General features: G+C 41.7%; 1 protein-coding gene across 3 annotated transcripts in view; it reads right to left on the reverse strand.

Moving 5' to 3' along the window:
• BAIAP3 (BAI1 associated protein 3) overlaps positions 1 to 23,007 on the reverse strand; it is a 317,725-nt gene that overhangs the window by 121,313 nt on the left and 173,405 nt on the right. For all 3 annotated transcript variants that reach the window (XM_068244533.1, XM_068244531.1, XM_068244534.1), the window contains 6 exons: positions 12,646 to 12,770; positions 12,477 to 12,567; positions 11,074 to 11,130; positions 7,099 to 7,196; positions 5,908 to 5,959; positions 3,370 to 3,518 (listed from right to left, as the gene is read on the reverse strand). In XM_068244533.1, coding sequence (XP_068100634.1) covers positions 3,370 to 3,518; positions 5,908 to 5,959; positions 7,099 to 7,196; positions 11,074 to 11,130; positions 12,477 to 12,567; positions 12,646 to 12,770 — 572 coding nt within the window. The remainder of the gene's footprint in view (positions 1 to 3,369; positions 3,519 to 5,907; positions 5,960 to 7,098; positions 7,197 to 11,073; positions 11,131 to 12,476; positions 12,568 to 12,645; positions 12,771 to 23,007) is intronic.

Consider the following 23,007-nt stretch of genomic DNA (forward strand, 5'->3'; position numbering starts at 1 on the left):
TGGTAAAAGAGGCAGCAGAGTTAAGGGGCTCATACACTGGTCGATTTGAGTCATCGATCGATCGATTCTATAGAATCGATCGATCAGAAATCGATTCTATCAAATTCCCCATTCGATCAATTTGTAGCCGATTTTGATCGATTTCAATTGATTTGATCTATCTGACAGGATGGAAGATCTAGGTCGATCTCGCTCCTGGCAGCAGATCGATGGCCCATAGAGTTGCATTGGATCTAATGCTGCAGTAATGCCTTTAGATTGATTTTCAATAGATTTCAAATAGATTTCATTCTGAAATCTATTGAAAATCTGTTCCTAGCATGTGGCACACATCAGATAGATTCCTGTCAGATTAGACCTGATGGACATCTGACAGAAATCTATCTGGTGGTCGAATCTGCTACAAATCTATCAGTGTATGGCCACCTTTAACATTGAGATTTTGGCAATGAGTTCAATCAGATTATAACCTTTAATATTGTTATCTCAGAGCTCTGAAAATGAATCATGAAATCCTTAGAAAATTGTGGAAGTGGAGGTAGGAATGGACCTCCTCAGAGCGATAATTCCTATTGGGGATAGTTATGGGAAAATCTAGAATGGCACTGGAAGGTATTGATGGTTGACCCGGAATTGCAAAAAATATTAACAGCTAGCGTTGCTTGGATACAATCCGTGATCACGGCATAGCCGTGATTCAGGAGCATTTTTTCCACTATCCAACATTGTGATCAGAAATCCGTGATCGGGAATCGATCACGGCATTCAATCACGAATTCAGCCGTTATTCCAAGTATTCGGCCCGTGAAATATCCGTGATTATCACCTGAAAACCCGCAGACTTTAGCGGTTAATAGCAAAGCCTCCTTACATGGTAGTAGAAACACCAAATTTGCCAGATATGTAAAGAAGAATAGTGGGAACAAGAGGAATTTTTTTTTCAAAAAGACCTTATAGTTTTTGAGAAAATTGATGTTAAAAATTCAAAGGAAAAGCGTATACATTTAAATGTGTAAATGACAGTTAATGAAGCAAAACCCGCCGACTTAAGTAGTTAATAGCAAAGCCCCTTTCATGCTAGAAACACAAAATTTGTAAGATATGTTCAAAAGAACAGTGGGGAAAAAAATCTTTTCCTATTTTTTAAAACTTTTTTTTTTATGTTCAGAAAGTGGGAAATTAAAAAAAATGACGTGGCATCCCCCTACCAAGCATATTTAACATCCTTGTCCCCCATGCAGACTGGGATAGCCGGAATGCAGAGTCCCGGCCATGTGTGGCTTCGCACCCTGAGCTATACCAGCCCGCATGGTCCATGGTATAGGGGTGCTCTGGGGGGGGGAGGGGGGCCAAGCCTTCCCCTCCCCTGTGGATCCTTGTCCATTCCATGGACAAGGGCTCTTCCCCACCTCTGGTGCCCCAGGAGGAGGTGGGGGTGACGACTGCCTGGGCGGGGTTCATGGTGGCATCTGGGAGTCCCCTTTAAGAAGGGGACCCCAGATGCCTGCCCCCTCCCATGAGTATATGAGTATAGGGGTACAACGTACCCCTTTGTCATTTCCACAAAGGGTTAAATGAAATAAAAACACAACCAGGAGTAAAGTATTGTAATATTCTTAATTAACCAGAAATACTTACCTGTACCTTTAAAAAAATGTTCCCACGCCAATATCCTCGGAAATGTCCCACACCAATATCCTCTATCTTGCAATTTTCTGAAGTTGATTGAATATCACTGCCGGCTACCACCATACACGCCGTTCCCCGCCGCAGCTCTCAGCTATACTAAGTATAGCTGAAAGCACATCCAGCGCTGACGTTATACCGCCAGCTCCCGCTGCCCTCCATGCCTCCCACATCTGTCACCCAAACCCATGCTGGCACCCAGTGCACCCATGGGAGCTGTGGATGCCAGCATGGGTGAGGGTGATAGGTGTGGGGAGGACAACGGGGGAGCTGGCGGTATATCTGTGTATGTGTGTACATATATATATATATATATATATATATATATATATATATATATATATATTTATAGATAGATAGACCAAAACATTTTATCAGGTTGTTTATATTTTGTTCTGGCCTTTATTATGGATGCTTTTACACTTTTTCTCTTAAGTTTTCTACTAGGAGATAATTTTTTAATGTGTTTGAAATAACTTTTCAGCACTCTTGCAACTGAAAAAGTACCAACAAAGGAGGTGGAAAATTACTGCCAAAATTATCCTGAGCATTTTCTTGCTTCCCTAGGAGAAAACTTAGGCTAAAAAGTGAATTGAATAAGCGACAGCATATAAATAGCAGCTATGGGAAGGAAATTTGGGAGCCTGATAAATAGCAGGCGCTGGAGCCTCCCACTATGCAAAACACAGCTAAAAATAATGGGAGCTTGCCGCTATTTATATGGGCGCCTATGGCGAAGCCTGAACATTTGCATGTTTTTTTCGCTGGATTGGCTCCGGGAGTGGAGGTTAACCTCTTGAGGACCACCGGTTTATACCTACCAAGTGACCAGGCAATTTTTTTCAATTCAGCACTTCGCCATTTAAACGATTTATTGCTCAGTCATAAAACTTACCTCCCAAATGAATTTTACCTCCTTTTTTTGCCACTAATAGAGCAATTTTTTAAAAATGTCCCTTCCTTCCCCCTTAATTGGCCCTGACTGCGATCCATACACTACATGATGCATACATAGGCATCAGCCTATGTATGGGATTAGATTGCGAGCCACTCATGGGGACAGTTAAGTGATAGGGCTAGGCTAGACCACAGTACTGTACACATGTTAACATTTTTTTTTTCTTTATTTCAGCCTGCCAGCTACAATTCCAGCTAGCAGGCTGATGACGGATCTCCGCTCTGTTGAGGTGCAGGGAACGAGCAAGCATGTGTTCCCTGCTAATCCAGCCCAATGCACTTAGATGCCAATTGGCATTAGGCGGTCCCCTGCGAGCCACTCTCCCACCACCCATCGGCGTGCTGAGGTCAGGAAGCGGTTAAGGTTATATGTATGTTTAGGGGTGAGGGTTGGTTAAGGTTAGGCATGGGGAGGGGGAAGTGGTTAAGGTTAGGTGTGGGAGGGACAGTTAAAGTTTGGCATTCTGGGGGGGGGGCAGTTAAATCTAGGCGTGTGTGTGTGGGGGGGGTGGGGAGGCAATGGTAAAACAAGGCTTCAGTGATAGAATAGTGTTTAGCTGTAGTAAAATATTGGTAGCTATTACTGATATTTTACTATTGTCATTAATACTGCAAGAGTAGAATATTAGTAAATTTACCGATATTCTACTATTGGCTATTTCTGGGCACCCATATTGCAAGGCGCCCTTTTTTCATATTCGCTCTCTGTAATCAGTAGCGATTTACCTCAAGAGCAGGTAATCACTGAATCTCTTTAGTTCATTTAGCGAGATATAAAGTTCAAACAGAGTTTCGCTGATGGCATGGGTGATGTGAGGATCTTCTTGATCAGAGGTTTTCACATTCGCCATCACGACTTTTACTTCATCAGACACCTGGAGAAAAGCACATCATTAAAGGGAATCTTTAACAGTTTTCATATGTATTGGTCTATCTTATTCAGCGATATGTAAATATGACTTTCTACATATAAATAGGCTCAGAGCCACAGTCCTACACCAGGCTGGAGATGACAAATCCAAAGGCAGCTTAAAGTGGTCTGGAACTCTGACATAACATTAAATAAAAATGTGTTTTGCTACTTTTTATTACCCATTCAGTTACCATATTTGCTATTGTGCACAAGTAATATAGTCCATTTACACATTACAAGTTCCCAAAGTACAGTTTATCTACTCTGAAAGCTGCCATTGCATTTTATTCATAGATGTTTTTATTACATCCTAAATAATTTTTTAATGACTGCCATCGAACCACCTCTAGGTCCCATGGCCTATGACAACTCCTGCTGCTCCCAAATAATTTTTTAAGGAGTGCCATGTAACCACCTCTAGGTCCTATGGCCTACGACAACTCCTGCTGCTCCCAGACTGCCATGAAACCACCTCTAGATCCTATGGCCTACGGCAACTCCTGCTGCTCCTAAATAATTTTTTTAATGACTGCCGTGGAACCACCTCTAGGTCCCATGGCCTATGACAACTCCTGCTACTCCTAAATAATTTTTAAGGACTGCCGTGGAACCATCTCTAGGTCCCATGGCCTACGACAACTCCTGCTGCTCCTGAATAATTTTTTAAGGACTGCCGTGGAACCACCTCTAGGTCCCATGGCATACGACAACTTCTGTTGCTCCTAAATAATTTTTTAATGACTGCCGTGGAACCACCTCTAAGTCCCATGGCCTACGACAACTCCTGCTGCTCCCTAAAAAAAAAAAAATGACCGGGGGAACAGCCACTAGGTCCCATGGCCTACGATGTTTAAAAAACGAGGTTTCAAATGAGATTACTGAAATCGTACAGCCGGAACGCGGAATTCCGTGGAATTCCACAAAATTCTGCCGGAATGTAACGGTTACGGAATTTCGAATTTCAAATTTCCACTGAATCGGAAATCGGCCTTTCCGATCATCCCTAGTCCCCACACACACAGCATCTCTGCCTGCATGCCGTGTGACTGTCTGCCCGAAGACTAAGTCAGTCCCCACACAGCATCTCTGTCTGCAGGCCGGATCCAGGTGGATCCCTGAACAAAAATAATAATAATAATTTTTCTGGTGCGTGTACATGCCTGCCTAATTTTTCTGGATGCACTGGGGCTGCAACAACAAAGCAAAAGGGATGTACATGTGTCAATTCCCCTACATGATTGTTACCTTGCAGCGGTGAAGGGGCTTGCGTATCACAATGAAGCAATGACCGCCGGCTATATGAGTGTGTCGGGGGGGCACACCCAAGATAATAAGGTCGTTGCTTCATTGTGGACAGACTAAATTCACTCTTGTTCTCAGTCACTCTTGTTCTATCATTGAGCTACCACAGCCCGGCGACCATATGGGCTTGAAAACCGCCATGGCCTGCACTCTCGCCATGGTGCGCACCAGTCCAGCAATGCCATCACGACACAAACAGCTGTTTGCGGTGCGTTACACAGTGAGTTTGGTGTGTCAGTGTAAAGCAGTACACTAATTACACTACCTGATTGATGTATACACATGCAAGCTGTTTTAAAGCACTTTATGCCTCCAATTTAGCATTGCAATCTGATTCCTGCCCTTCAAACGCTGCTGTCAAATCCAGATTTTTCCCCGGGACTTTTGGCGTGTATCCCACTCCGCCATGCACCCCTTCAGGTGTTAGGCCCTTTGAAACATCTTTTCCATCACTTTTGTGGCCAGCATAAATGTTTGTAGTTTTCAAAATTGCCCCCCCATTGAAGTCTATTGCGGTTTGCAAAGTTCGCGCGAACTCAAACCTTTGCGGGAAGTTTGCGTTTGAGGTTTGCGAACCTAAAATTGGAGGTTCGAGACATCTCTCCTGATGGATTAAATGACAGAATAAACTGCTGCACTACACCAAAAAGTCTCAACTCAGACTTATAACAAAATAGATGTCACTAAGCCACAGTCACCACCAGTGATGGGAGCACTGCAGTAGAAACCAATAAAGTAACGAAATAGGAAAAGAGACTGCTGTGTATCAACGTGGAAATCCTTGCTTTCTCATATATGTAGTTCTGATCCACGGCAGAGCTGACTAGGGAGTATTTTATTTACTGGCAGCACTATATACAGTTTATGAGAACGCATGGACTTCCAAATTGATGCACAGCATTTTTTTCTTGTTTAGTTACTAATGCATTAGGCAAAGAGGTTGTAAATACAATACAATTCATTTCTATAGCGCTTTTCTCCCATAGGACTCAAATAATTGGCATAATAAATAATGAGGGGGGTCAGGGATATTTAAAAAAAAAACTTACAAGTTTTTCTAGTTGCCGGTAAGTGATGCTAAAGTATTCCACTCTGACAAGACTATAGAAAAAAAGAGAGATTTCTGGTCACTAAGCATGATAATTAAACTCTGATGATCGTAATCAGACAATTATAATTATGCAAAATTTCGCGTACACTTTCACATTTACGCTTATACGTAATTACGATTTGTAAATTCAATAGATTTCGTATAATTAATCGTCATTTCGCCTAAAATTTTTCTTCATTTTCGCGTAATTGCGTACCAACTTTGGCAGTGAATAGCACAGCTCCCATACATGGTAGTGACACCAAAATTGCTACATATGTTATATGTATAAAATAATTTTCCAAAAATACCTTGTAGTTTTTGATAAAAATGAGTTTAAAAATGCAAAGAAAAAATGTTTTTTGAACAAACAAAATTTTTTTCCAAGTTTAGAAACCCATTTTTCTTTGCATATTTAAAATCAATTTTCTCAAAAACTCAAAAACTACAAGGTGTTTTTGAAAAATTCTGTTTTTGATTGGTACCCAATATTCTCCTTAACATATGTAGCAATTTTGGTAGCAATAGCATGTATGGGAGTTGTGCTATTAAGCGCTAAGGTCGGCACAACATTTTCAAATTTGGGCTAAAATTACGCAACACTATGAAATATTACTATTGCTTACGAAAATTACGATTTTCTCTGAAATTTCGCATTATGATTACAATGCATAATTGCGAATTTCTATGCAAAATTTTGCATATCCGAAATTTCGTCCCAGTAGGCCACACATTTGCTTATATAGGATGTTGTCAGTACAATAAGAAATCCATTACTTGTTTGCTTGACAATCTCCAGGCCAACCTAGAGAAAATAACAAGCTTTTGTACACAAGCAGGTTCCAGATGTTATGGATCAAAACAAAAGTCCAGATCCTTAGTCCAGATCCAGATCCTTAGAAAGTCCAGATCCTTAGAATCCCATTCACTAATGTAATGATTGCTGGTTTTCTATCTACATTCCTTTTCAAAGGACTGATTGTCCAAACAATGTAAGGTCAGGTGCAAGGCTTTACCTTCTTTCCATCTGCGCATCTTCATGAACAGGGCTGTTTTTGTGCATAGGCATTCCAGGCCACTGCGTAACAGAGGTGATTACTGCTAGAACTACTGATACTAGTTCTATGGTTGCTAATTCTAGAGAACTTACCTTGCAAAAAACTTGTTGTACACATTCTGGCTTTTCTCCACCTCTTCATTGACAGCATCAATCAACTTCACCAAATACCTCAACTGCTCCACATCATTCTGCAACACAGTAACCACCATTGAAATATAGACAATACTTTCCAGTGCATAGTATAGATGTTGTGCCTACTTCTGCTGTGACTGGGGGAGGCCGCATTAGAATTGGTAAAAAGTCAGCCTTTGTATCTTGCTTCTGCAGTCCTTTGAGTTTTAAACAGAATTTAAGATTTTGTTTCTGTCTTGGGGAGGCAGGACAGGGCACAGTGAGCAGGCGGCCTAGCATAAAATGTAGTGCCATCCCCATTTTACATTTTATACATTCTGGCCAATTTTTTTTTACAGATGGTAGTTTTGCACAGCGGACTGTCAGATGATTCTGGACATATATTAAAGTGAAAATAAACTGATGAGAAACAATTGTATCTATCCTTGTACTCCTAAAAATGACTTATTTAGAAATCCTTATAGTTTTATGTTATGTTTATAAACTTAAAAAAGTATATTTATTGTTTTGTGTCTGCTCAATAACACAGTGTTTCTGTGTCTCAGAGAGCTAAAACACAGCATATTAACTAATAACCTTTTTTTATCTATCCCCTGCTTTCAGAAACCCAGCTCTCTGTCAGAAAAGTGTTTTATGGCTTTAATTCCTTACCAATGAGAGGCGCTATAGGCTGACTGGTTCCCGCCTGTAGAGAAACAGTCGCATAGCTGAATATTAACTATTTCAGGGAGAAAAAGAAGGGGAAAAAACAAACCATAGGCATTTGTATGCTTGTCACTGTGCATACACAGGTCTATCTCATCATGTCACATGTCACTTAAGGTCCCCTTTAGACTTATATTGCCACCAATTATAATGCCTTCTATTACCTATAGTATTAGTACTCTGTTGTCTCCTTTATAGGGTTGCCTCTTTTGCCCCCCCGTATCACTAGTATTCCTGTTGTCCTTTTGTCCCAGCAGTGCCTCTGTTGCCCCGTTACAGAACTGCCCTCAGGTAACCCTGTTGCATTGCTCTCCTTTGCACCTTTGTCCCCATTACGGACATGCCTCAGCTGCCCCTTCCCCCCACTCCCATTATAGTAGTGCTACTGCGCTCATAGCCCCCTATTAAACAAAGCGCCTCCGGCCCTCTGCCACCCCTCAGTCAGCTAAAAGCCCCCCCCCCCGATCCCATTACAAACTACACTGGTGAAGGATTCGCTTTCCTGCCTGCATGTTCAAACCTATCTAGTCATAGCCCTGAGCCTCTTGATGGCTTCCTGCTACACTGACTGCATCATGTCACTGTTCACACCCGCATTCTCACAGGACACCAGAAAAGTGACATCCAGGCATTTGATCAGATGGAAGCAAGTGTCCCCACAGGAAAGGTGAAATAAAAACACCATTTTGTTTGCATCGGAGACTGCCATGTGTCCAGAAATACATGGACACTCCCATTTTCTTCATGCACATTACAGAAGGAACTGACCATAAAATGAAAGACTAGGCAACATGGTAGAAAATTTGTAGGTAAAACTGACTGAGCAGAGCATGGGAGGACTAGCATACAATGTACACAAGACATCCTAGAAACAATCCTTTGTGTCCTTTACTGATTGGAGGTTGCACGAGGATGCTCTTTTGACTGCTCAGGGAGTAGCAACGAGGGCTTGCTCATACTATGAGTGTTTTGAGCTTTTTTAAAATCGCTAGCGTTTTTAAAAGCGATGTGAAAGCACTTGTGTAATGAAACCCAATTTGAGTGTTCTCACATGAGCTTTCTTTCCAATCGCAAACAAGTGTTCTGCACCATTTTCTGAGTGTTTGCGCTTCACTGGAAATATAGGAAACTTGCTTTAAAAGCACTTAGAACAGTGATTTTGTGTTTTTCAGGCAAATTTGCTTTAAAAGACATTTAGTTCCAAGTCAAAGCATTAACTACCTGAGTGTTTCTCAAACCTGTCCTTGTGACAGCCCAATGGTGCATGTTTTGCAGGCAACCTCACCTAAGCACAGGTGAGGAAATTAGTGTCTCAGCTAGGTGGATTCCATGTAGCTGAGGGCCACATTTATCAAAGCATTACTGACAGTTTTTTCTTCTAAAACTGTTCTAACCAGCAGATGAACTGTTCTGCATGATAGTAAGAAACTTCCCAAAGCATACAATAGTTGCAGTTTAGCATGGATTTCTACAGCTGCACTACAGTTAAGAAAAGTGCAAATCCATTCCTAAACTACTGCAGATTAAGAAGTGCTGAATAGCAGTTCTACAGATGCAGGCTAGACATGATTTGTGAAGAGCTCCTCTCCCCTCACTCAGAGCCTGTTGACAGCAGATGAATTGGTTACCTCAGCAACAGCAATTTCCCTCACACACTGCACTGCCTGAGAGACCTTCCTAACTCCTCCTAATCTTAACAGTTTAAGAATGAATCTGCACTATTTAGTGATTTCTTAGGATGTCTGAGACAATTCTGCACAGATTTCTAGAAACCTACTAATATTTTATCTCAGACACTCGTGATAAATGTCTAATTACCCCTCTTGTGCATAGGTGAGGTCGCTTGCAAAACATGCACAAGGACAGGTTTGAGAAACACTGAACTACCTATTTGTCTGCACACAGAAAATCGCAAAACAAAAATGCTTACAAGATTGCTTGCAAAAAACACAAATCGGTAATAGCTTCTCAAAAACACTCACAAAAAGGCTTAGTGTTGAACTAGACCTAATGTTAGATGTTTTGGTGCTGTCTGTCTTTGTTTTGTTCATGTCTAGCAGTAGTAAACCTTCAGGTTTAGGGTGGTTTTCGAAGTGTGGTACGCATACCCCAGAGGGTACTTCTGATGGTTCCAGGGGGTACTCAGGCCTAATATACTTAACCAAGAATAACACACTTAGAGTTTTAGAAAATGATAAAATCTTATTTAAACAACACCAAATTAGTGTTTTAGATAATTAAGAACAATACCAAATGCTTAGAAATTGTTTAGAACCAATTATCATGTACTACCAATAAATATATATTTGTCAAGGGATACTTTTGATAATGCTTACTATGCTAAGGGGTACTTGGTGAGTATAGGGTTTTACAAGGGGTACATACCAATAGAATGTTGAGAAACACTGGATCAAACAATGTGAAGCAAATACACAGTGAACATCAATAATTTCTTGATTTATCTTTATTTGTTCTATTTTTTTTTTTTACGTGTGACTTTGAAATGTATTGTATGTTTATTTTTGGTAAAGTTTCTCTTCAAGTTGACTACATTATTGCAATCTAGTACTGTATGTAATAGTGCTCATCCTTATTCTCCTATGGTCTACGTAAGGCAGGCTAGCCTGTATCTGATTTGAGCTATACATATTGCAAACCTGCTATACTGCTATCTTCACATGGGGCCATTAAAGAGACTCTGTAACAAAATGTTCAGCCTTATTTCTTCTATCCTATAAGTTCCTATACATGCTCTAATGTGGTCTGTCTTACTGCAGCCTTTCCTAGTTGCATAGTGGCTGTATTATCTCTGTTATATAATCTAATCTTCTTTCCTCTGACTTTTGTCGGGCTCAGGCACTCAGGCTGGAATGTGCTGCTCTGCTTGTGATAGGATAGAAGCTATACACACCCTCTCCACTCCCCCTGCAGGCTCTGTGTGAGTCACAGACTGAGCTCCTCTCAGCCTATCACATGCCATGTCTTTTGTTTGTAAACACTGCCTAAAACTGGCAATTACAAGCCAGGCTTGCAGCACGGAGTGGCAGAAACAGCACAGAGGGGCCCAGGAGAACATAATGAATAGAATGGTATGCTTTTTTATTGTAAGAATTTTAGAGTACAGATTCTCTTTAAGTCTGATAAGTGCAGGGAGGGGAATTAGACTGTGTGTGATTATTCCTGAGCCATGTAACACTTTGATGCAGTCACTCAAAGCTCTGGACTCACCTTCACTTCAGGCTTGTAGGATTTGTAGATCTTTTCGTACCATTCTAGCGTGCCTTTCTGAAAAGCAGAAATTGAAGCCATTGATTCAGTGAATACAACTCCTCTTAGTGAGCCATCGTTTACCTAAATAGCTATTTTATAAAAGGCATGATCTCATCTTACTCAGCTCTGCGTGACTTCAGCAACTCCAGTACTTATCCTAAAATAATTAGCTTCATGTCATTTGAGAAGAGAAAACATGAAAGCCAATGAGCCCGGCAGTGTGCTACAGACAGGTGGACATGAAACAGAACCTGGAGTTGCACGCAGAAAACATGTCTCTGTAGGTAGAGTGTACACAGTGGGTATAGAAAAGAACCATGCCTTTCAAAATATTTATGTTGTGTTGCTTTGCAGCCTAAAATGATGACACACAAAACAAATATTTTTTCTAGCTGTATTTACAACTTATTACAGCCATATTAAAAGATAAAATAGCAGCAGCTCAGCAAAAAAATGCAAAATGGTTTAGTCAGTACTTTGTGGAACCACTTTTTTTTTTTATTACAACGTTGAGTCTGTTAGGATGCTTCTCTGCCAACTTTGCCCATTGAAAGTGTATGATATTTGCACACTCTTCTTTACATAGATGTTTAGTCAAATTGGATGGTTAGGGGACCAGTGGCTGACTGCAATGTTTATGGCATTACACAGATTTTCAGTAGTGTTCAAGTCTGAACTCTGACTATGTCATGGAAGACACGCTGGTGCCCACAGCTCTTTTTTTTTTTTTTTACATATGATGAGAACAACTGTGGGGTACCTCTGGCTACCTAAAGTGGGGCCACCAAAGGCTGGGAGGGGGCACCCTTGGCTGCTAATCTGTCTAATACTGCCTAATACTGGTGGCATTTCTGGAAACCTAACCTCTAATATTTGGGTTATAATATCTGGTTACTAATAATGGGGAGCTACCTCTGGCTACCTTCTGTATACTGGAGGGCTACCTCTTGCTACCTAGTACTGGGCACACCTCTGGCTAACTAATATTGGGGGCTACCTCTGGCTACCTAATACTAGGTGCACCTTTGGCAACCTAATACTGGGGGGGACCTCTAACTACTTATACCAGGGGGCACCTCAGGCTACCAAACACAAAGGCTACTCAATATTACTATTTGTTGTGGAGGGCAGTAAAAAAAAGGCACAAAGACTACCATATACTATTTTTTTTAGGGGGGGGGGGGGGGGGGCGACAGTGATTTCTAGCTTTGACCCTGAATATTGGCCCCACAGTGTCAAGCACATTACTGCTGAAATATAAATGCACGTTAAATTAAGCACTTATGGGCACACTTTATAAACAGTACTGCATGCATCACCTGTTTTGCGTAACTAACAGCCCACCCATGACAAGCCCATACCTTTAAGGTGGTAGCGATTTCCAGAGACAGCTCATTGTGGAAGGGACAAACCATTTTAAAGGCTTCCATGTTCTGGATTTGGTTGAGGCACCTGCAGTAGATGAGAATGATAAGTGAGTACGCTAATCCCATTAACTGCTGTAACAGAATGTACTCACCGTTAGTTTACCTTAGCAGGAATTCTAGACGGCTAATGACTGTCGCGTTGAGGACGGGAAAGTTATCCCTCATCTTCCTCAGCAGTAACAGACAGTATTCGGTGAAGAGTGTGAAACTTTCAGCCAAGCTTTCCTCCTGGTATAGAAGACAGAATAAGATCTGTTTACATCTCAGTCCTTGTCAGAAAATGTATAGGAATCAAGTAAACTGACAAATGCCACAAGGCATCTCTGACGATCTGACACGTGAAACACAGATAACAATGTCACAGGACAGATCACTGTATAGAAATAGCACAAAGAACAAGTAACGAAACAGACGTGGAAGATGTAACTGTTCTGTGGTGTACAATGCTACTGCACCACTCAGCTACACAAACACACAGCACTTTATTATGTCACGGCCAACTAAGGTGATAGTGTACAAACATAGAACTTTGGCTTTTTATCTCACAATTCTGCCATTTCGTCTTGAAATTACAGTATTTAAAGAGACACTGAAGCGAAAAAAAAATTATGATATTATGATTTGTATGTGTAGTACAGCTAAGAAATAAAACATTAAGATCAGATACATCAGTCTAATTGTTTCCAGTACAGGAAGAGTTAAGAAACTCCAGTTGTTATCTCTATGCAAAAAAGCTATTAACTCTCTGACCAAGTTTAGTCGTGGAGAGGGCTGTTATCTGACTTTTATTATCTCAAGTGTTATTGTACTGTTTACTTTTCCTCTGCTAGAGGAGACTTCATTACTTCACAGACTGCTCTGAAAGACTCATTTTGAATGCTGAGTGTTGTGTAATCTGCACATATTATAGAGTGATGCAATGTTAGAAAAAACACTATGTACCTGAAAATAAAAGTATGAGAATATTTTATTTGCTGCTAATCTTCTAGTAATTATTCATAGTACACAACCAATTCACTATATCATATTTTTTTTTTCGCTTCAGTGTCTCTTTAAGCCTGGCTTGCTATTATTTTAAAAAGTACCATAAACCTGTTTGCTTTTTTATCAAAAAGGACAAGAAAGGTGCCCATACAGCTAGCAATGCATGGGTAGATCGACCAAGAGACAGATCTCTCTCCGATTGAATCTCATTAGAGAGAGATGGGTTGCCTGCCGCCGGTACACTGCATATCAATATCACCTGTTCCAGCTGAGGACAACTGCCTAACCCAGTGATGGCTAACCTTGGCACTCCAGCTGTGGTGGAACTACAAGTCCCATGAGGCATTGCAATACTCTGACAGCTCTAAGCATAACTCGGAGAGGCAAAGGCATGATGGGATTTGTATTTTTGGCACATCTGGAGTGCCAAGGTTAGCCATCACTGGCCTAACCACTCACCTCCCACGTGGTTGCCACATATCATGTCATGTGTGACTTCAGAAAAGGAGTTAAAGAGACACTGAAGCGAAAAAAAAAATATATGATATAGTGAATTGGTTATGTACTATGAATAATTACTAGAAGATTAGCAGCAAAGAAAATATTCTCATACTTTTATTTTCAGGTATATAGTGTTTTTTCTAACATTGCATCATTCTATAATATGTGCACATTACACAACACTCAGCATTCAAAATAAGTCTTTCAGAGCAGTCTGTGAAGTAATGACCTCTCCTCTAGCAGAGGAAAAGTAAATAGTCCAGGAACAGTTGAGATAATAAAAGTCAGATAACAGCCCTCTCCACGACTAACTTAGTCGGAGAGCTTAATGGCTTGTTTGCATAGAGATAACAACTGGAGTTTCTCAACTCTTCCTGTACTGGAAACAATTACACTGATGTATCTGATCTTAATGTTTTATTTCTTAGCTGTGCTAAGCATACAAATCATAATATCATCATTTTTTTTTCGCTTCAGTGTCTCTTTAAGAAATGTTTGTGGATTTTTACTGATGCCTATGTCCCTACTGGGGAGATTTTACCTTTGCTTGCAATTAAAACAATTCCGAATCATCCCTACTCTACAAAAAAATGTTCTATGAGTGCTGTCTCTTGTCTACTTGATTAAGTGATGGAAATTCTAACACATGGGGACACAGGACAGCAAGAAAAAACAGGTTCCAACCCTTTTCCAACTATCCAAAACTACAGTCATGTTTTGCTGGAAATGTTATGGTGGGCTTTAATATTGCCTAGAATACTATTGAAAAAAAGGTTTGACTCACCCATCTCTTCATTTTAGCTCAATAGTAAGAGAGATGATGGGTAGAAATACTCAGTACTCCTTTATAAGTCTTACTAATGAATTAGCTGTAATATAGCATGGTGAGTGGATTGTCAGTGTGCTTTGTGGGGCATGGATAGGCTTCCCACCTATACAAGCTATGTTCTGGCCGAGGCTGGAGTAGGATCAAGCTGGGTGGTCACTATGTCATGTTTGGAACAGATTCCCTTAAAATGTCTTCAGCCAACCAAAGACTCAGGCTGGTTTCACACCAGAAACCAGCAACATTGATGCAGTGTGTCGCGCCTGACGCACAGCATCTCACCGTCAAAAACAGGCCTTCAGGGAACACTATGCTTGTCACAGCCTTGAGGGGAGAAGACGCTGTCTCATCATTTGCTCCTCTCCCCTTCAGCCGCGCCTCTGTCCTCTCCTCCCCGCTGCAGCAATGGCATCAAATTCTGACAGCCACAGCTACGCGGCAGCAAAATCTCACAGCTGTGGCTATTCAGCAGCAAAATTTGAGGGGACGCAGCAATGCGGCAGCTGCATTCTGGTTTTTGGTGTGTGATTTAGACACTACTGCAGCCACATAGATCAGGCAACTGGTATTGTTTAAAAAAAAATATGGCAGCCTACATATACTGTACCTCTTGCCTAAGTTGTCATTTAAAAAAAACCTTAAGAAGTTAAGAGATAATTATGGTAATTGTGTGTGTAGAAGCAATGGTAAAAATAACTGTCCTACTGTGTTACTTTCTGGTTTTCATTGTAAGAGGTTACATTTTGACTGTAGAGTGTGTACAACAGTCATATCAGTCAAACTCAGTCCTGCAGGTGATACTGCAGTCTACCAACACTGTACAGACTAGTCAACACCGGAGCGATGTTATCTGTGTCTATGAAGAGGGGAGGAGAAACAACAACACTGGGCATGACAAAGGGTCCTCATGGGATGGAGCAAGGAGGAGAACAATGGCCACCGATTGCCTCTTAAAGAGACTCCGTAACAAAAATTGCATCCTGTTTTTTATCATCCTACAAGTTCCAAAAGCTATTCTAATGTGTTCTGGCTTACTGCAGCACGTTCTACTATCACCATCTCTGTAATAAATCAACTTATCTCTCTCTTGTCAGACTTGTCAGGCTGTGTCTGGAAGGCTGCCAAGTTCTTCAGTGTTGTGGTTCTGTGATGCATCTCCCTCCTCCAGGCCCCTCTCTGCACACTGCCTGTGTATTATTTAGATTAGTGCAGCTTCTCTCTGCTCTATTATCTTTTACAAGCTGGATAAATGGTCCTCTGAGCTGGCTGGGCTTTCACATACTGAAGAATTACATACAGGCACAGCTGTCTGCACTCTGCAGGAAGAAACAGCCTGACACTTCAGTGGAAGATAGCTGCAGAGGGAAAGAAGCACACAAATGATCTCTTGAGATTAAAAAGGAAGGGTGTATACAGCCTGCTTGTGCATGGATGTATTTTCTATGTGTGGACATGCTGTACATCAACCTACTTCCTGTTTTGGTGGCCATTTTGTTTGTTTATAAACAAACTTTTTAAAACTGTTTTTAACCACTTTTAATGCGGCGGGGAGCGGCGAAATTGTGACAGAGGGTAATAGGAGATGTCCCCTAATGCACTGGTATGTTTACTTTTGTGCGATTTTAACAATACAGATTCTCTTTAAGGATCTAGCATGTCGGATCATTAAGAAATCATGGAGGCCGCAGGGGAGACAAATACTAATGTTAGATCGTCAGTTCAGATTGCATTGACCAACTGCCTTAGCTGAGAACAGTCTAACTTTAGTACCAGGCTTAACAAGAAGAAATAATTCACTTTAGAGCTTGACTGCTGCTATCAGCATTGTTTTCACAGCCAGATAAAAATATTTTGTTTCAACTTACTTTTCAGAACAGGGCTACATTTAACTGCAGTTTAACTGCCTTATTTACATACATAAAGTGTTTTTTACCACTTGCAATGATTAAAAATAGGAATTGAACACAAGCTGGTTGTAAACAGACTTGCCACTATACTGTATGTACCCATGTTTATCTCATCCCAAAGTATATTCATTAAATCCCGTGGAACCTAATGCTCACCTGAACTGAAAAAGATGACTTCTATTTACCTGGGACTTCTTCCAACAACTACATCCCACCCCCCTGGTAGACTTTGATGACCCTCAGTATCTTTTCTGTCCTCCTCAGAACAACCTCCGACCCGGCTGGGTCACAGCTACAGAGCAGGGGTGAGCCAATATGCATGCCTCTTTCATCAAGCTCCTGTGGCCAGGAGCGTTCTGTGCATGTGTAGTACAATTCTTTTGTGAATCAGGAATATGCACAATGGTCCTGGGCCATGGGGCCTTAAAAACTACAGGGGTTGGAAGAAGTCCCAAGTAAGTAAAAGTCATTTCATCTTTTTACCTGGTTCTGGTGTGCTTTAAGTTATGCAGGAAGCACACGTCAAGTTTATCAGACTTTGTGCAAATCATGTAACATGCCCACTTCCCTATCCACTCCGGCTGCTGCAGAAAGGAGGCCCCATCCGCATGACATGGAGAGCCCTGCTGCATGGGCACATCAAGACTGAGAGCCTGAAATGCGGGATACAACAGAACACACCACCACAGCAGTATCACACCACACAACCTTGACCATTGCTATTTACTACACTAGCACCGAGCATGAAGCAAGTTGTACATTACAAATATACAAGCAAATGAGTGTTAGCACAAGAGTGAAAGCTCTATTTTATGGCCAAGTTACTATCTCACTTCCACCCCATCTTGCTGAAAACCAGAATAAGGAAGTGCAGAACTTGTATAATATGTACCCATAGTTACCCTTCCACCCAGCAGCACCCAGAGCTACCCTCCCACCGAGCAGCACCCAGAGTCATCCTCCTACCTGGGTACCAGCAGCACCCTGAGTCACCCTCCCCCCAGCAGCACCCAGAGCCACCCTCCCACCCAGCAGCACCCAGAGTCACCCTCCCAAGCAGCAGCACCCAGAGTCACCCTCTCACCCAGCAGCACCCAGAGTTACCATCCCACTTAGCAGCACCCAGAGTCACCCTCACACCCAGCAGCACCCAGAGTCACCCTTACACCAAGCAGCACCCAGAGTCACCCTCCCACCCAACAGCAACCAGAGTCACCATCCCAGCTCACCCAGCAGCACCCAGAGTCACCCTCTCACCCCTCCAAGCGCCCAGAATCACCCTCCCACCCAGCAGCACCCAAAGTCATCCTCCCACCCCACCCAGCAGCACACAGTTACACACTCCCACCCAGCAGCACCCATTTATGTCAAACGTAACATTTACTGCATTTCAGATATGTAGGGTAATGTATGTGCATTTCACATGTGTCAGAGGAAACATTTTCTGCATTGCATGCCTTGAAAGTAATGTTTGCTGCATTGCATGTGTCAAAGGTAGCATTTGTTGCATTGCATGTGTGAGAGGTAACTTTTGTCTTTCTTGTGTTGGAGGAAATGTTTGCAGCATTTATTTGATGGTCATAGCGGCTGCATTTGCGACTTTGGAGTTATTGTTGCAGCGTTTGGCATTTCAAGGTTTCACTAATTACGGGATGCTAATAAATTAACCAAAAAGAACACAGAAAAACAGATATATTTCGCTGGCCACTTTATTAGGTCCATCTTGTTATTACTAAGTTTGACCCCTTTTTACCTCCAGAACTGCCTTATTCTTCATGGCATTGCTTAGAGATTTTGGTCCACATTGACTAACCTAGCTCCCCTCCCCACCTGTTCCAGGTTGGAGTCAGAAAAATATGGTCACTGTATATATTATATATATTCAAAGCTCTCGGCATTGACATCTACACAGTCGATTTTAAAACTTGAAAAGTTTAGCTCCAAAGAAAATACTTTTTTTTTATAGAAAAACATGATTGCTTTAAGAATTTGCCTTGTTCGATTTTGAATTTAGTTAGACTCATCAAGACATCAAATTACTGCTGCCCAAACAGTATGATTTGTGATGTCTGTGAAAGAGTCCCCCCTGTGGCAAGACAACTCTGCTCAAGGGAACAGAAAGCAGATAGATTAGATTTGTTCAGCTGATGACTGTTTTATTCTCCTGCAGGGGGCAGGTCCCTGCTCCTCCTGCCCCTCCATTCTCTATAGGATATTGCATGTTGCTCAACAAGGCACTGATGGGCAGACACTGAGAGAACAGCTGGATCATGTTTTGCATTGCTAAGCATTGTCTAATGCATCTACACAGCTAGTATTTTCCCAAATTAAAAAGCATGCAAATGTAGATTAGATGTTCCACACATTCGTCTTATTAACCAAATTTGTTCAATTTGGAATATCAACAGGTCTTATTAAATATTAAAAGAGGACAGTCCAGCCCTTAGCAATGAGTGTCTAAGCCTGCTGGATTCTCTCTGAACATCACATTGTTCTTTTCTGATCATATACTTCAGCGGGGAGAGCAAGAGAAACAAACAAACTAAAAGCAAATGAGCCAGCGGGGGGATAAATGGATGTATTGGGATTCCAGTCATGCTGAGCAAGGCTGTGTTCTAAAAACGTGATGCTCCAGAACCATGGCCGATTTGGCTTTAAACTCCTAAACAAGCCACATATTAAATCTGTGCTGCAATGGCCAAGTTGGATGCAAATGCCTCTCTGGCACCGCCATTAGCTGAGGGATGGCTTGCCAGTCTCCCAGATACATTGTCATGCAAGATGTGATGTGACCTAAATCACTACGATACTGATGTTAACTGTTAACACCTAATAGATACAAAGATTCCTCCCTAGTCCCTACCACGCTGCTCTGATACTAACCCCTTAAGAAGTCTATCATTAACCTTCTGCAGTAACTCCAGGAAAAATATGATGAAAAGACACGTTACTAATAAATGTATACTGGTAAAGAGTAGCTCTGGACACTCTCCAAAACTAACCTTGGGCAACACAAACATCTCCATCTTCCAAGGAAAGGTTTCCTTTGGATTTTGTTGTTCCTCTACTTACTTCTCTAGGTTCCAGTTACAATGAGGAATGTACCAGAACATCATGATCCTGGATGACCAACAGTCTGGCCCATTCTGTCCAGATAAGTGGTAAGGTATAGGGGCAGCCTGGCCCCTTCTGGTATCCAGCTCAGTGGTGAGGTACAGAGGCAGTCTGGACCCTTCTAATAGCCAGGTCAGTGGTGAGGTACAGAGGCAGTCTGGTCCCTTCTTGTGTCTAGCTCAGTGGTGAGGTGCAGAGGCAGTCTGGCCCCTCCTGGTAGTCAGGTCAGTGGTGAGGTACAGAGGCAGTCCGGTCCTTTCTTGTGTCCAGCTCAGTGGTGAGGTACAGAGGCAGTCTGGCCCCTTCTGGTGTCCAGCTCAGTGTTGAGGTACAGAGGCAGTCTGGCCCCTTCTGGTGTCCAGCTCAATGGCGAGGTACAGAAGGAGTCTGGCTCCTTCTGGTCTCCAGCTTAATGGTGAGGTACACCAGCAGTCTGGCCCCTTTTGGGGCATACAGGGGCAGTCTGGCCCCTTCTGGTATCCAGTTCAGTTGTGAGGAACAATGGCAATCTCAATGGTGAGGTATACAGAAGCAGCTTTGACTGACAGGACTGTTGCTTCTCACTAATCAAAACAGTAACCTGATGGAGCATAAGGACATTTTTTGGATGAACATACAGATTTTACCTCTAGAGAAGCAGGGATGGGAGAAGGGGGCATTCCTGGGGAGGTATCAGTTTTTTTCCCCACCGGAAATTTTTGAGGTCTTTCTTGAGATGGGTTTTTAATAAATATGTTTTTGTAACTTTGTGTCTTTTCCTATCAGCTAGTTACTGAAACAAATAAACATGATTGACCTGCTGCATTAGGAGGACAAGAATTAGTTACTTTTTTTTCTGGTGCTTCTCTTGTCTCCCGATGGCTGGCTGAATGACAAACTGACAGCAGTCATCAGGATTAAGTGTTGTCAGCAGGGCAGTACCAGTAACTTATTTCAGTTTATAGAGACATATAATCCAGCTTTCAGACACTAAAACATGTCAGTTAAGCTATCAATAAAACAACCTGACCACTGACCTGCATCCATGAAGGATAACCTAGCTAACTGCAGGTAAACAGCCTAATTGCACAGTATTAACCTTTTATTTAGAATAAGGAAATAAACACACCAAGAAAAGAAAACAAAAAACAATCAAATCCACACAGTGATAGATCAGCAATAGCAATGACTGACTGTTTTTACCTGTGTAGTGTGTGTACAGCCAAAAGAGAAAAAAACAACAACACTCCCATGACAGGAAACAACATTCCCTTAATGGGTTTACACTGGCAACTGATTACAGCTGATAGACTTTAAAGTGTTACATATGGTAAGTAAAAAATAGTGATTTCCCTGCACATGTGCAGAACGCACACAGCTGGCCAGCTTTGAGGGGGTGCTTGATGGAGGGTCGTGAAAGGATGGCGCAGGCACAGAATGACTGCAGGGGGCTGCAAGAAGCCTGAGGTAAGTTGAACTGAAGCTAGAGGGATATAGACGCTGCCATATTTATTTTCATTTAAATAATACCAGTTACCTGGCTGTCCTGCTGATCCTCTGCCTCTAATACTTTTAGCCATAGACTCTAAACAAGCATGCAGCAGATCAGGTGTTTTTGACATTGTTGTCACTCTGACAAAATTACTTGCATGCATTTTTTGGTGTGATCCAGACACTACTGCAGCCAACAGATCAGCTTCTCACTTTACATAGTTACATAGTTATTTTGGTTGAAAAAAGACATACGTCCATCGAGTTCAACCAGTATAAAGTACAACACCAGCCTGCTCCCTCACATATCCCTGTTGTTTCAGAGGAAGGCGAAAAAACCCTTACAAGGCATGGTCCAATTAGCCCCTAAAGGGAAAAATTCCTTCCCGACTCCAGATGGCAATCAGATAAAATCCCTGGATCAACATCATTAGGCATTACCTAGTAATTGTAGCCATGGATGTCTTTCAACGCAAGGAAAGCATCTAAGCCCCCTTTAAATGCAGGTATAGAGTTTGCCATAACGACTTCCTGTGGCAATGCATTCCACATCTTAATCACTCTTACTGTAAAGAACCATTTCCTAAATAAATGGCTAAAACATTTTTCCTCCATGCGCAGATCATGTCCTCTAGTCCTTTGAGAAGGACTAGAGGACATGATCTGCGCATGGAGGAAAAATGTTTTAGTTGTTCTTTGAGATTTCCTTTAACTGAATCAGCTGTTCATCAATTACTGTGTGTTTTCATTCACTTTTCTATGTATTTGGTCCTCAACGCACATGAAAATTTTGAACTGTCCAATATTTAAAATGTTTTTGGTAGCGTTCCATTGAAAGGGATACTCTGCACTCATGGAGAAAAACAAAACCTATTCAGTTCATCTATGTGAAATGTTTGCGGCTAAGTTTATATTTGCTGCTGATTCTAGCAGGAAGCCTCATATAAGCAAGGGAAACTTGCTACTACTCAATGGATTAGTCAGTTCAAATATTGAAAATGAAAAACAATGGTTCCAGCTCTGTGTGCCAATTATTAATGTGGCAAGGTAGGAGTTTTTGAGTTTAAAGAGGAACTGTAACCCAGGATTAAACTTCATCCCAATCAGTAGCTGACTGATACCCCCTTAGCCATGAGAAATCTTTTATTTTTACAAATAGATCATCGGGAAGGGGGGGTGTCTGTATGGCTGATATTGTGGTGAAACCCCTCCCACTGAATGATGTCAGGGCCATGGTAATGACAGTTTGCTATCTGTGAACCTCATTGCAGTGTGGGAAATACTGGCTTTTTTCCAACTGCCCAGCAAGCAATATCTTCCTCTGTGCACAGAACTCTCAGTATTGAACATGCGTACAGATCACCTGGCAGGACTAGAGATGTCACCACCAGTTATACATTTCAGAATGTAAATCATTGAGTGGAAAAATATTACAATGGGCAAAACTGACTAAATAATCTGTAAATGAATATTGTAGAAAAATAAGCAACGCTATTCATTATGTTATTACAGTTCCTCTTTAAAGTGGACCTAACGTGTAGATTCCAAAGTGAAAAAGTGCTAGAATGACACTTACCATGATCGTTCTTCCTCTTTTTTTACCCACTACAGCAACAGGTGATTTCTGTATTAAGCAGGTGGGAAGCACCGCAGCAGCTTTGGT

The sequence above is a fragment of the Hyperolius riggenbachi genome, chromosome 7, assembly GCF_040937935.1.
Source record: "Hyperolius riggenbachi isolate aHypRig1 chromosome 7, aHypRig1.pri, whole genome shotgun sequence".
NCBI classification, from domain to species: domain Eukaryota; kingdom Metazoa; phylum Chordata; class Amphibia; order Anura; family Hyperoliidae; genus Hyperolius; species Hyperolius riggenbachi.